This window comes from Salvelinus fontinalis, chromosome 42 (assembly GCF_029448725.1).
Source record: "Salvelinus fontinalis isolate EN_2023a chromosome 42, ASM2944872v1, whole genome shotgun sequence".
NCBI lineage: Eukaryota > Metazoa > Chordata > Actinopteri > Salmoniformes > Salmonidae > Salvelinus > Salvelinus fontinalis.
The window spans coordinates 5,211,335-5,226,883 of NC_074706.1; the positions used below are offsets into that span (position 1 = coordinate 5,211,335).

The 15,549-nt window shown below is 41.3% G+C and overlaps 1 protein-coding gene across 1 annotated transcript; it reads left to right on the forward strand.

Moving 5' to 3' along the window:
• The first annotated feature begins 8,549 nt into the window (after nucleotides 1–8,549).
• LOC129840938 (transmembrane protein 184C-like) lies at nucleotides 8,550–15,437 on the forward strand. The gene is made up of 11 exons (XM_055908986.1): nucleotides 8,550–9,174; nucleotides 9,283–9,413; nucleotides 9,551–9,587; nucleotides 10,041–10,157; nucleotides 10,379–10,467; nucleotides 11,738–11,812; nucleotides 12,252–12,345; nucleotides 12,491–12,603; nucleotides 13,022–13,121; nucleotides 13,421–13,592; nucleotides 13,848–15,437. Exons 1-11 carry the CDS (start codon nucleotides 9,055–9,057, stop codon nucleotides 14,168–14,170), a joined length of 1,371 nt encoding a protein of 456 aa, XP_055764961.1. The 5' UTR covers nucleotides 8,550–9,054; the 3' UTR covers nucleotides 14,171–15,437.
• The last annotated feature ends 112 nt before the right edge of the window (nucleotides 15,438–15,549 follow it).

Here is a 15,549-nt window from a genome sequence, read left to right on the forward strand (position 1 = left end):
CTGTGGGAAGGAAACACAAGCTGGTCTGGGAGTGATTTGAAGTGCACTGTGACCTGCTTGCTTGTTGCTTGGCAACACTGCCCTCAGGGTTACCATGTCAACTGAAAGGATGTGAACTGAATTGCTTGGAGAGAGGGAATGTAATCAAGCCAGCCAATACGAGTGACTTATCAGAGCTCCCAAATAGAGGAGCTGTTAAACATAACTTGTCTTGTTAGCTTAAAGACGTCCACCAGCGATTTCAGAATTTTTACTGTTGAAAAGCTATATATATATATATACATTGAAGTACACAGGTGTAATACATTGAGAAATATAGTGTTTTTTAGACAAAACTGAAAACTTCAAGGAGTTGGTCTGATGGGGAGATGTGATGTCATCGGCCTCTCTCCTTTCTTGAGGAACAATAGAGAACAAAAGAGGATTTCTGGACCACCTATAGAGATGTGGCTTTTGTTAAGTATATCAGGTGAAACATTTGGTGAAAAGAAGAATGGAGAACGACTTTAATCAAATCTGCAGGATCTCAACTCTTTACTTGAGATCAGTGCAATGGCTTTAGTTACAAGGTTGTGTTGGACATTTAAAGTGAACACCACGAAATCTTCTTAGACAACCTAAACATTGTGACCGATATCGTTTTTAATCAAGATGATCATTTTAGCATTTTAGTCATTTGGCAGACGCTCTTATCCAACGCGACTTACAGTTGTTGCATTCATCTTAAGATCTCCGTCATGTCTAGGTTGAGCTTGAAGTGGTGGGCCGACATCCAAGCTGAGATATCTGCCAGGCACGCCGAGATGCGTGTCGCCACCTGGGTGTCAGAATGGGGGAAGAAGAAAAGTAGTTGAGTGTCATGAGCACAGCAATGATAGGAGAGACCATGTGAGGATATGATGGAGCTGAATGACTTAGTGTATAGATAGAAGGGGAGAGGGCCTAGAACCGAGCCTTGGGGGACACCAGTAGTGAGAGTGCGTGGTGCAGACACAGATCCTCTCCACGTCACCTGGTAGGAGCGGCTTGCCAGGTGGGATGTGCGGAGAGCCACCGTGACACAAAGAAAAGTTGTCTTGGTTGAGTGACCCGTCTTTGAAGCCTGAATGGATAGGTTCAAGAAGATCGTCAGAGATGAGTTGATGAGGGAAGTGAGGAATGGGAGAAGATCTCCAGAGATGGTCTGGAGAAGGGAGGAGGGGATGGGGTCGAGCGGGCAGGTTGTCGGGCGGCCAGACTTCACTAGTCACAGGATTTCATCTGGAGAGGGAGGGGAGAAATAAGTCAGTGGATACAGAGGAAGAGAAGGTAGAGAGGAGGGAGTGAAAGGATGATAGGTCCTCCAAAAGTTTTCCTCCATTTTCCTCCACGGAGCAGGAGGGGAGGGCCGAGTCGGCCGGGATGAAAGGAGACAGTGTAAGTCATAGGATGCAGAAAAGGGAGGAGAATAGTGTCGAAGAGGCAGAATCAGGAGACAGGAGGGAGAAGGATTTAGCAGAAGGGAGAGATGATAGGTTAGAAGAGGAGAGAGTAGTGGGAGAGAAAGCAAAGATTGTGATGCCGCTTGACCATCTGGGTAGGGGCTGAGTGGCTAGGGTTGGAGGAGAGGGAGACAAAAAAGGAAACAACGTTTTTTAAATATTTATGTTCTTGATTTCAGACCAAAATAAGCTGAGCCAAAATAATTTCTGCCTCAAAACCAATAGTAATGTCAGTGTCATAGATGTGTTGAGAGCTAATTTGTTACTTGTTTCAGTGGGTTGGTGATAACAGGTAATTCTAAGTCATGATCCTTATGAAAGTGTTCCATATTCATTGCAAAACATTTTTTTTGTCTCTTTCCAGTAAGCTTGAAAACACTGAATTCCTCTCACAACTGCGGTTGAAGAATATAAAAATGTCTGGCTTTAATGAAATGGATGACAAAAAAATAACATGAGACTCAAAAGGCATGACCATGAGAGAGAGAGAGAGAGACAGAGAGAGAGAGAGAGTGCAAGAAAGAAAGTGAGAGTGCAATAGAAAACAAGCGAGAGAGGATGGTTTTAGGTCTGTGGAATTTGGTGCGAAACTTGGTTGTTGCCAGCAGTGAAATGAATAAAGCTCAAAGGCAAAAAACAGAGGACCTCAAAAGGGCCAAAGAGGCTCCTCTATATAGAACATGGTGAACAGAGCCAAGTCCTTAATGTTGAAGGCCAAACACTGTTCACGAATGACAAGGCATTGGAGGGTTAAGTTGTGTGTGTGTGTGTGTGTGTGTGTGTGTGTGTGTGTGTGTGTGTGTGTGTGTGTGTGTGCGTGCGCGCGTGCGTGCGTGCGTACGTGCGTGTGTGCGCGCGTGCGTGTGGAGAGGCATCAGAGGGTTATTATACAGTGCAGGCTGTTCTCTGCTGAAGAACGATGTCTGATGGATGTCTCTCTTTATTCAGCAGAGTTCAAACCCATGCTCTCAGCTGCCACTCAGACTTAAGATGCATACAACACAATAACAGTGAGGACTAGATGGACTACATATACCGAACTATAGTAGGTCGATAATGAGAAAGTCTATGAGTTTTGAAAGGGAGCTGAGAAAATTGTGAAGAGATACTTTGGGAAGATGCACTGTGGTTTGAAACTAGGATAAATGTTGTATAAAGTCAATCTTAATTGAATAGTTTATAATGGGTTGTACGTTGTTCATTCTTAATTAGGCCATTGTATTCGCTACATACTGTGTACACAGAGTAAGGAATTAAGATAAAACGTGATACAACTGTGTTGAAATCCTTATACTAGCTAGATTTCACAACTCAATCACCAACTGAGTTCTAAGTAAACATCAATGGCTACAGACAGATGCAAGAAGAGAATAGATATTCTGAAACATACCACCGTAGACTTTAATAATAGCCTGTGCCCTTTGTCAGGCTTCTCTACTTGTCTCTCAGCATTACACAGATGCACTGACAGACCTGGGTTCAAATAGTATTTGAAACAATTCCATTTGGTTTCGTTGTGCCAGGCCAGCTCAATCAAGCCCAGCGAAATTATTTGAAACCAAATGGAGTAGTCCCAAAGGTGCCAACCCCTGCCTTCTGGCTTTTTAGGCTGACTAAAGCCAACGCAAAAAGTATTTGAAATGATTTCAAATACTATTTGAACCCATGTCTGTCTGTATAAATGGAATAGTCCCAAAAGTGCAAATCCCTGCCTTCCGGCTTTTTAGGTTGACAAAAGCCAACACTAAAGTATTTGAAATGATTTCAAATACTTTTAGCAGCTTTAGTCAGCCTAAAAATACCGAAGGCAGGGGTTGGCACTTTTGGGACTATTCAATTTGGTTTCGTTGTGCCAGGCCAGCTCAATCAAGCCAAGCTAAATTATTTGAAAGATTTCAAATACTATTTGAACCCAGGTTTAGTACTGAGGTAATGGATTGGTCTTGAGTCCAAACAAGCACATTACACTCCAGGGTCAACCCTACCTCATGCCACAAGAGTCGACATCGACTTAGCTCTGCATTTCCTCTCAAGAATCCCCCCTCAATCACAGAATAATATCAATAACACATTTCTAATACTACGTGGAGTTCTGCCATACAGAGTAACCTGGAACCAGTAGAAACTGTATCAAACTGGATTGATGATTGGATACGGATATGGTCTGGGAGATATTATTGGTTCATCATGTCAGAGGCCTACTCTTCCAGCCAATCAGATTGTCACGCATAGGCCTACTCTTTCAGCCAATCAGATTGTAAGGCTATTTCGGGCTATTTCAGGAGGTGTATGGGTGACCTCATCTTTCATGCAAGTGATCTCAGAAACACACAGCATCCAGAAATATCAGTCTACAGGGACCGGATCCAGAAAATTGACAGAAAACAGGATGAATGATGACGCATTTTCGTGATTAGAAATATGAATGTCTGTTTCTTATAATGATATAACTTTGCTTTGTTTTCATATAGGCCAATTCATACTGTATGTATAAAATGATCTGACTGCATATCATTCTAATCTAGAACACTTTGTAGGTCAAGCTAAAAATCTATTCTATTCCAGTCTGTTAGTTATTGTTCAGGAGAAGAAACAGCACAGCTGAAGTAAGTTCCCTGGGTGAATTTGAACACTTCCTAACACACAGACCTTAGGCAGATGTATTAAGATAAATAAGTAATCTCTGAATAATTGCAGACTTGTGTATTCCCCTGATGAGGGCGGTGCACTTTGGCTGATACTATATCACTATCAGACAGTATGGCTCCACCTCTGCATACATTGATTTTCATACAGTAACTTCGCAGGGCCCATATTCATAAAGCGTCTCGGAGTAAGACTGCTGATCTGGGATCAGTGTTAATTTTCAGATCATAATGAATAGGATTAGATGGGCAAAGGAGACCTGGTCCTAGATCAGCTCTCCTACTCAGATGTTTTGCAACTAAGTAACAAGACCTGTTCAGTTCATTCAAAAATATACAGTGGCAAGATAAAGTATGTGAACCCTTTTGAATTATCTGGAATTGTGCATAAATTGGTCAAAAAATGTGATCTGATCTTCATCTAAGTCACAACAGACAAACACAGTCTGCTTAAACTAATAAGAAAAATACAATAATTTCTGTGTTGTCTATATTGAATACATCATTTACACATTCACAGTGTAGGTTGGAAAAAGTGTGTGAACCCCTAGGCTAATGACTTCTCCAAAAGCTTAATTGGAGTCAGCTAACCTGGAGTACAATCATTGAGACGAGATTGGAGATGTTGGTTAGAGCTGCCCTGCCCTATAAAAACACTCAATTCTTGCTATTCACAAGAAGCATTGCCTGATGTGAACCATGCCTCGAACAAAAGAGATCTCAGAAGACACAAGATTAAGACTGGTTGACTTGCATAAAGCTGGAAAGGGTTACAAAAGTATCTCTAAAAGCCTTGATGTTCATCAGTCCACAGTAAGACAAATGATCTATAAATGGGGAAAGTTCAGCACTGTTGCTACTCTCCCTAGGAGTTGTCATCCTAAAAAGATGACTGACTGCTGTAAAGATGACAGTGCAGAATGCTCAATGAGGTTAAATAGAATCTTAGAGTGTCAGCTAAGACTTAAAGAAATCTCTGGAACATGCTAACATCTCTGTTGACGAGTCTACGATACGTGAAACAATAAACAAGAATGGTGTTCATGGGAGGACACCAGGAAAAAGCCAATGCTGTCCAAAAGAAACATTGCTGAATGTCTGAAGTTCGCAAAAGAGCATCTGGATGTTCCACAGCGCTACTGACAAAATATTCTGTGAACAGATTAAACTAAAGTTGAGTTGTTTGGAAGGAACACAAAACACTATGTGTGGAGAAAAAAAGTCACAGCACACCAACATCAAAACCTTATTCCCAACTGTAAAGTATGGTGGAGGGAGCGTCATGGTTTGGGACTGCTTTGTTGCCTCAGTGCCTGGACAGCTTGCTATCATCAACAGAAAAATGAATTCCCAAGTTTATCAAGACATTTTGCAGGAGAATGTAAGGCTATCTGTCCACCAATTGAACCATAACAAAAGTTGGGTGATGCAACAGGACAACGACCCAAAACCCAGAAGCAACAGAGTGGCTTCAACAGAAGAAAATATGCCTTCTGGAGTGGCTCAGTCAGAGTCCTGACCTCAACCCGATTGAGATGCTGTGGCATGACCTCAAAAGAGCGGTTCACACCAGACATCCCAAGAATATTTCTGATCTGAAACAGTTTTGTGAAGAGGAATGGTCCAAAATTCCTCCTGACCATTGTGCAGGTCTGATCCTCAACTACAGAAAACATTGATTGAGGTTATTACTGCCAAAGGAGGTTATTATATCCAAGGGTTCACATACTTTTCCCACCCTGCACTGTGAATGTTTATACGGTGTGTTCAATAAAGACATGAAAACGTATAATTGTTTGTGTGTTATTAATTTAAGCAGACTGTGTTTGTCTATTGTTGTGACTTAGATGAAGACCAGATCAGATTTATGCAGAAATCCAGGTATTACCAAAGGGTTCACATACTTTTTCTTGCCACTGATTATATTTTGTACCCCCTTTGCGATCTTGTCTCATTGCTGCAACTCCCCAATGGGCTCGAGAGGCGAAGTTCGAGTCATGCATCCCCCGAAACATGACCCACCAAACCACGCTTATTAATACCCACCTGCTTAACCTGGAAGCCAGCCGCACCCCTGGCCAAACCCGGATGACGCTGGGTCAATTGTGCACCGTCCTATGGGACTCCTGATCACGGCCAGTTGTGATTCAGCCCGGGATCGAACCAGTGTCTGTAGTGACGCCCCTAGCATTGCGGTGCAGTGCATTAAACCGCTGCGCCACTCGGGAGGCCCTTAAATACAGTGCCGAGACAGCCAGGGGTCGAACCTAGAATCTTCTAATCCGTCGTCAGACACATTTTCCATTGTGCCACTGTCCCCGATCATTCACATTTCTTAACAAATCCTCCTACAGTTCTATGTGCCATCCAAATAACCTTATTGTGCACTGTAAAATGATGCTTCAGTGGGATCTTATCGACGTCACATTGTCTATGCTCAAATATGTTTTCAGTTTGATCAAACACAGCACATGTTTATCCTACCCGGCCCTAACATGGCTGTGTTCCTAATGCCATTTTGCATAGCGATCCCTCCAAGCTATAACCCACCAAGGCGCCAGCTCGCTCGCATGACTGTGGTGGCAAAGACCATTTCTAATTTATAAAAGCCAAAAGGATAAATTCAAAATTCATGAACAATCTGTCTGGTAACAACCAGTGATTTCTGTGACTGTGGGGCAGTAGCTAGTGAAACGATGGGGACGGATGGTGCAACACAAAGGAAAGTTCTGCCTCCACTCATTAAACAGGGAAACACACTCTGAACGAAAGAGAGGAGAGAGAGATTCATAGTCAGACTTCTCCTCCCTAGGCTCTTTCTATAACTTTCTTCACTCAATGCTGTTTGAGTATAAAATCCTTTAGAAAAATGTCAGAACAGCTTTAGTGAAACAAATTGCTGGCAACAAGAGGCCTAAAACTCCTTGAAATCTTGTAATTCATTCCCAGAACTAAACAAACAATGAGTGAACAATGAGGTAGAATGATTACTATTTTGTTTTACAAGCCTAGTCATTTCAACCCACCATCTGCCCTCATCATGGAAAAGTTTGTGCCGACAACCTTCTCTGCGTAAAACATTATTTCACTCCTCGTCACCGTTGCGAGAGTAATTGAAGCAGACCGCCGAGGGGTTATAAAGCTTGTCTGTTTCACATTCTCCACGATTCTTGGTTTCGTGACTGAGAGACGTTGTTTGTTAAAAGAGCAGGTCTCCAATGATACATAGCAGATCAGGCCAACACATTAAAACAGTTCCTAGTTCCCAGCACTGGCTTCAAGTCATGAAATAAGTATAGTGACCTTCACTTCAACCCCACTGCATTTTGAGGTATAAGTAGATTGTCACTCCAAAAAATATATTTAAATTGAGAAGTTTCCCTGATATCTGCACTCTGTGGTAAGAAATGCAGTCCTTGTCTTCACTGCTGTAAATGCACATACATTCGTAAAAAAAATAACAAGCACATTCCTTAAACAATTTGTTAACAAGTAACTCTAATTAACATAAGCTCAAATCCCACATCCTTGACTTTCTCTGCTTCCCTGCACGGAGCTAGACCTAGATCACATTCTCTGTTGTGGTTCAATGTATTCAATGTGGAGCTTAATGTTCAACTAAACAAGTTTCAACTGGAATAAATACATTGAAAACCTTCAATTGGACAAAGAAAAGAGAGCCTAATTGACTATGGCCTATTTACTCCACTCTAATTAACGGAGCAATGGATGCTTCTCTGAAATTATTTAACAATTTAAATTGTTTAAAGGATAACAGATCTGTATTGAAATAGTTATCCTAGGACTATACACAGATGGTCGTTGTGTTTTTCAAATGATGGCCTTGTGATAGCTTGTAGTAGAGATTTTTTAAAGAACCTTCAGCCAAATAAATTCCTATTGTCATTCATCTTCTTTGTGTTATCTTTCTTTGGACAAATGGTTTCACTTGACTAAATATTTAGGTGCTGACTTGCACCTTTCTGAAAGCTTTTGTAGGAATTAGTGGAGCTTTTGGACTTAATCCTCTCACACCATTTCTCACTTCTTAAGAATCTTAATTAGAACCATTTATTCACAGGCCAAATGTTTTACAGCAAGGAAAGAGAGAAAGAAATATATATAAATAAGAGATAGAGCATGATGATGAAAATGAGTTTCCACAGCTATACTTTGTCATTATTTTACACTGTTGATTTATTCTTAACAACTTTTGGTCATTTAAATGAACCATCCTTTTCCACTTGTGTGAAATACCGAGAATGATTGATTTGCATTGCCATCTAGTGGAGCATACATGAGTACTCAGATTGCAGATCAACCGAACTACATCTGTGCCCAAGTCATCCATTGTGATGGAGTAAAAAGGTGAGCAATGAAAAGTATAGAGACCTTTTCCATATCCAATCAGATTGAAGCATGGGCGGCATTTGTCAATAACGTCAACAAGAAGTAACCATCAGTCACTTTGTAAAACTTATTTTTGATGTTTAGGAAGTTTTAGAAATTAATGTATCGTTATTAATACAAGAACGGCGTTGTTTTTGACCAGTTGGATTTGATTAGATTATCAATATATGTTTTGAATTTTATCAAGAGCTTTCGTTTGGAATGGATGCAGCGTGGATTCATTGTTTGTTTATAGTGAATCATGAGATCAGCTGACTAACGTTAGCTAGCTAGCTACCAATTTCTGGTTTAGCAAAGCAGCTAACGTTACAATGTGTTTGGAAATTGTCGTTCAGTATTCATGCTTCCCAAATGACATTTGAAACGAACTCTTATACCAAGCTATAGCTGGCAGCGGTAATAGCTAGTTGTTAGCTAGCTTGCTTGCTAGTTAGCATTAGCTTTGTTTTCACCTATTGACCCAGTGAGTGTAGGACGCTTGACAACTTGCTGTGGCTAACTAGCTTACCATTACAAATATGCCTTGTACTTGTGGCAACTGGAGGAAATGGATTCGGCCTCTGGTCGTTCTTCTATACTTTCTGGTTGTGCTTGTCGTCCTACTACCCCTGTGCATCTGGGAACTACAGAAATCAGAGGTCAGTTGGTATCATTGCAGCCCAATCATATCGTTACTTGACACTGAATAGCCTAGTCCATGCTTTGTTGTTTGGATGTTGATTATATACGTAATTTATACCTTTCAGGTTGGTACCCATAACAAAGCATGGTTCATAGCTGGGATATTCGTGTTCATGACCATACCCATATCACTATGGGGGATCCTGCAGCATCTTGTAAACTATACTCAACCAGAGCTACAGAAACCAATTATCAGGTAAGTGAAAGGCTACTCTGTCACGGCTGTAGGATAGTATTACTTCATTACCATCATGGGTTTGTGTCTTTATCTTGAATGATGTACAATATAACCTAACTGATTGAGAATGATCTCGTCTCCTTTTTATTTGACAGAATATTATGGATGGTCCCCATTTACAGTTTGGACAGTGTAAGTAATGCCTTCAATTCTTGATCATGTAGCTAGATGTTCTTAAAAGCCCACATTGGTTTATTGTTAAGTTACAAATATTTGACAAAAGAAGTTAACAGAAGAAGTCACTGTAGCTTTGACAGTAGTAAAACTGAAAAGCGCCTGACATGAGCGTGGCACTTCAATTTGTTTCGTTATGCTAATTAGCATCTGCTACGCTCAGCATTCCCCCTATCACACAATTTCCATTATCCTACTTCCCAAAGAATGAGAACAGAGCTCCTTTAGAAAAACAAAACAGAGAAACAAAAAAATGCCTCACTCCCTGACTGACTTTTCAGAGTAAATGTTTTCAATAGTTTGAAGTGTTCACTATTATCATGCAACATATCATTGAGATAATGGCCCATCTATGATCCCATTCCTCTCCTTGTCTTCCTCTCCCACCCTCTCCCTTTCTCTCTCACACAGTGGATTGCGTTGAAGTACCCCAGCATTGCCATCTATGTGGACACGTGCAGGGAGTGCTACGAGGCATACGTCATCTACAACTTCATGATCTTCCTGCTCAACTACCTAGGAAACCAGGTACACATTCTTGTCATGACCTGACTGAGAATGATGCCAGACCTGTTTGTTCTAACATTCCAAACATGGCCACTCTTTGTCCTATGCCAAACATAAGTCTAGCACAAACACATCTGGATCCCAGGCTAGACTGAGTAGGCTACATTTATTTCAATATCCTCACACTGTAATTCCTCTCTTCTCTTTATTTCTCTCTCACTTTCTCAACCATGGGTAACCAGTACCCCAGCCTGGTACTGATGCTGGAGGTGCAGGAGCAGCAGAAACACCTTCCTCCCCTCTGCTGCTGCCCGGCATGGCCCATGGGAGAGTGAGTTTGTTGCTTTTATAGTTTTTGTAGTTCTTTAAGTGTATGTGTGCTATAATGAACAGGCCCCTGTACCAGATCTGTTAGGTCTGTGCATTTGGCATGAGAACAAACATAGGGGTTGGCTTTACTCATAGAGATGGAGGACGCAACATTGTATCTGTCCTATTAGGGTGTCTGGGAGCATGGGCAGGGCATTGATGCTATCTCCATTTTGAAGTAGTGAATTTTCTTCTACTACTTTTATAATTTGGTATACAAAATTAAATGGTCATACTGCCACCTGGAATGTGTTGTTTGAACAGATATATAAAGCCAAGATTGGCAAATTTTCTGCCACCTGTGGTTATGGAATGTTCACTTATAATTCATTGGCTGAAGCCTCCTTATGACCTGGATGGATTTATGTGATCCTTCCTTAAACCGTAGGAAGTCCCACTCAATTGACTACTTCAAAATTGTGAAAGTCCTTAAAGGCACTGTCCATACTAAAACAGGCTTTTGGCCGTTAGAGTCCTCTATCAATATCTATGGCATTACTGCGCAATCAGCCAGGCTAATAAGGAGCTATAATATAACACATGGTATGGATAATAAGTTTACATTTTAGGATGAAGGTCTATGTTTTTGTGCAGCAATAAACTACCATTTGTTTTACGTGTTATGAATGGATATTTTAGGATTAATAACATGTTTTTATACCACATTGATGTGTTTTAAGTATACATTTATATTTCAGGCTCATAATCAAAACAGGAAGTTGGGTGTTAAAGTGGCTCCAGTCTGTGTGGCCTCCATTTTGAGTCTCTTTCTAGAAAGTTCACCTTCAAGGTGTTTGTTTGGCTGCTTGAAGTCTCTCCAAGTTTCCATTGCTACTCGCCAGCTCCAAACGAGCCCCAGTCAGGCAACAATAGTAATATGTAGCATGTCTGCCTGTAGTTGATTAAGAACAGAACCAGAAGTGTTTGCAAGTGGAACAACGTGTTCTCATTTTAGGAAAAATGCACCAGCCTAAAGAACAGAAAGACAGCATTAGGCTCATCTGTTTTGTTTACTCTGCATTTGAACTAATGCTGTGCATCTGCAGTTTTAGCCACAGGTATTGCAACATCTTTCTTCATGGGATGTTTTTGATTTTAAGAAATGGAAAAGATTCATGAAAAACAAAGTTGGTGATTAGTAAGATGTTAGGGCTATTTTATAGTGGGGAAAAAGCTAACATTTTGTGTGAATGTCTTTCCTTAATAATGTGTACCGTGTTTTCTTATTGCAGGGTATTGCTATTGAGATGCAAGCTGGGAGTGTTGCAGTACACGGTTGTCAGACCAGTCACAACAGTTATTGCCTTGTAAGTGTTTTTCACAGGATCTGTTTTCCATTCAGGATGGACTTATGTTATATGCCTAAGTGTTGAATGTACATGTGTCCAGAGAGACAGCAACCTTACCTTGGTCCAGTGCCAGCTCTGTCTCTCTTGACTTCTGGGTCGGCCAGTCCAAGCAGATTATCATTTGTTCAGATGGTGACGAAACATAAATATGTACAAAAAGGAAAAATACCAAAAGCATGCCCAAACCTAAAGATTTGAAAATAAATAACGTATCATGGCCACCAAACCAACCAGCAGCCTTACGGCTCTCCAAGCTGCCACCCCTTGGGGGACTGGGGTGTGGAAGTAAGCTGTAGTGTGCGGTCTAAACTACCTAACCTATTCCCTAACACTCACCACATATAAATTTACTTTTTGTATCAAGTCATATCACATGTCTCCATTCACTATCCTGTAGGATATGTCAGCTCTGTGGTGTGTATGATGAAGGTAACTTCAGCTCAACCAATGCATGGACGTACCTGGTGATATTCAACAATATGTCCCAGCTGGTAGGTTCCGTATTTTTCACACTTGTCTCCACATTGCTGTAAACTTCCTGTCACCATACCACCACCACAAAGATAACATTATTAAATATTTAGCATTCAGTAAGTAATCTCTTTCTCTTATCATTCTCTCTCCTCTCTCTCCCAGTTTGCCATGTACTGCTTGGTGCTGTTCTACAAGGCCCTAAGAGAGGAACTGGCCCCCATCAGACCAGTGGGGAAGTTCCTGTGTGTCAAAATGGTGGTGTTCGTCTCCTTCTGGTGAGTGCTTTTTTTGGGGCTGCCATTTTGGATCACCTGCATCTACCTCCTAGCCTGGTTCCAGATCTGTTTGTGCTGTCTTGCCAACCCCTGTGGTCAATGTCAAGCCATTGACATAGCACAAACAGATCTGGGACCAGGTTATCGACCTCCATGATTAATAACATATTTGTTTACCAGTCAATGTGTCTGCAATTCATGGATCTAGCATTGTTATCCATTAAAGTAACACAGTTTTGGATTCCCATTTGTATTTCTTATACAACTTTTTTTCAGAATTGCATGTGTAGGACTTGTTAACAAAGTATGTTTTAAAGCTGTGTGGATTACAGCCAGTAATTGGGTTAATGCATTCCCTGTGTTGGCTGCAGTGTATAGGATTGATTATTTCCACTCTGTTGTCTGGAATCTATCTTAGGCAAGCTGCGTTCATCGCTCTCCTGGTCAAGGTTGGAGTGATCTCAGAGAGACACACGTGGGACTGGGACAGTGTGGAGGCTGTAGCTACAGGCCTACAGGTAATGCAAGACAATACCAACACTGTATAATGCCATAGTAACACTTTTACTACAATGCTACATAATGCTGTAGTAATGCAGTTGTAAAATTACTTGTTTGGTATAAGGTAATATCTGTTGAGGCTTGTGGTCTCATGCCCCTAGAAAACGAGATGATTCATCTCCAAGGACTTCTATCCTGTGCAAGATTTCTAAATAACTTAAATAGATATGATGGTCTGTTACATAAGTACATGAAACAGGTGTGAGAATAGACTTGCTTTGCTATACAGTCAAGCTTTCATCCATACTTCATCCAGGACTTCATCATCTGTGTGGAGATGTTCCTGGCGGCCATCGCCCACCACTTCAGCTTCACCTACAAGCCCTACATACAGGAGGCTGAGGAGGGATCCTGCTTCGACTCCTTCCTGGCCATGTGGGACATCTCTGACGTCAGGGCTGACATCTCTGAGCAAGTCCGCAACGTCGGTTAGTTCTCCTCCCTCTTGGTTTGACTCAATAGCAGTCATGCATGGATGGAATCGAATAAGCCGCTGTTAAGAACTTTGTTTGAAAAGGATTCATCTCAGAACCAAATGCATTGGCTAGCTACTCGATTTATGTTAATAGAATGTCATGAGAGAATAAAAACCCTCAATCTTCAAGACTTTGATAGATTTCCCTATTATGTGAGTGTATTGCCATTCTCATATCTTCAAACACATTCTTTCTTTCCTGATACAGGGAGAACGGTTATGGGCCGACCTAGGAAGACCTACTTCGGTGAGGCGGAGGACGACGGCGAGCGCTCAGGCTTGCTTTCTCCAGGCTCCCTGGACGCCATCGGTCCCACGGAGGCCTTGTCCAACCCGGCGTCCCCCAAGGGTCGGTACCAGGGCCTGGGCCAAACCCAAACGCCCCACTCCCTGTCGGCCCCCGCCGGGCTCAGCAATGCTCAGTGGATTGGAAAGGAGAGGGAAGACGATGGTAGACAAGCTCCAGAGCCCAGAAACACCACCAACGAGCCAACAGACTCGGTTACAGACGACCTTGTCGTTATCACCTAACTTAGCGACATCGCTAAAATCCTCCAATGGGAACTCTGAATGCACGTTATACCAAACACAGTTGGGCAGGAACCAAGTATGGCCTCGGCTATGTTTCCGCTACAGACGATATTTGGCTAACCCGCACATGACCAAATTTAAAGCAAGCGTTGAAAAAGCACACGTTAATCAAGCAACATTGTAGTGAGTCATTAGTCCACCAGGGTTGATGCAGATGGACCTCTGTCAATGACAGCTCGAAGAATGTTCATAAGCTTTCGTAAGGGTCTCATGACACTTAAGATATTTTTTCTTGTATCTGTATTGTACTACTGAGTCATAATGGTAAAGTACGGTACCTCAATACCTTATTTTAGTAGAACCCCTCTTCATTGTAATGGGTCTGGACTTCAAGTTCAAAAGCCGGTGAGAGATTTTACCAGTATACTTGTTCTATAATAGCACTACAAACTCCATCATTTACCAAGGCTTTTAGTTGTTGCTACGGAAACGTTCAGAGTATTATATATGTAGCTTTTAAACTGAAACTTATACAAAATACTGGTTTGCAGACAGTACCTCTCATTCTAGGGGTTTTCTTTATTTTTACTATTTTCTACATTGTAGATTAATAGTGAAGACATCAAAACTATGAAATAACACAGAATCATGTAGTAACCCCAAAATGTTTTTATTTGGGATTCTTCAAAGTAGCCACCCTTTGCCTTGATAGCTTTGCACACTTTTGGCATAAAGAAAAACCCTTGAATGAGTAGGTGTCCATACTTTTGACTGGTACTGAACATCATTGGTTTGCACATGCTTGAATACGGTCTTCGAACCTATGGTACAGATTTAAGCATGAAGCTGTGTCTCACTTTGGCATTAACGCTAACAGTCTCTAATCTTCTGATGCCTTGTTCTTCTGTGCCGTACGTGGTCCTAGTGTATCCACACTATATCCACTATCAAGTAATTCACACATTTCACATCTGCCTCTCATTTGTAAATATAAACTGATGTAGCTGACATTTTTCTTACCATTCTAATTTCTGTTTTAAGCTTTTCAGGGATATTAGTTGTGATTTACCGTACTGAAAGGGATTGATTTCAGTCTTTTACTAGTTTCATTGTCATCCATTAGCAGAACGTCTTCCTATCAGGAATGTGTGTCAAGTGTGTTAACCTTGAGGGAAGTACTACATCAAAACGTGTCAGCACCTTTGTCTTTGAAAGTTCAACTCAAGGTTCCAAACATTCACCCTCCAATAAATTAAATTCAATGTGACTGTCAGTTTTTGCTAGTGTCAATAAGAAATTGACACAATGTTGATGACACCAAGTGCCTTGTTTGTTCATTATGATTTTCTTTGATTTCTAAATTATTAATTTTGGAGATA

Excerpts from the sequence above, each read along its gene's own strand:
- LOC129840938 (XM_055908986.1), top strand. The coding sequence starts at position 9,055 with ATGCCTTGTACTTGTGGCAACTGGAGGAAATGGATTCGGCCTCTGGTC. Across the intron at positions 10,468-11,737 it reads CCGGCATGGCCCATGGGAGA|GGTATTGCTATTGAGATGCA; the intron begins GTGAGTTTGTTG and ends TTCTTATTGCAG. Across the intron at positions 12,604-13,021 it reads GTGGTGTTCGTCTCCTTCTG|GCAAGCTGCGTTCATCGCTC; the intron begins GTGAGTGCTTTT and ends AATCTATCTTAG.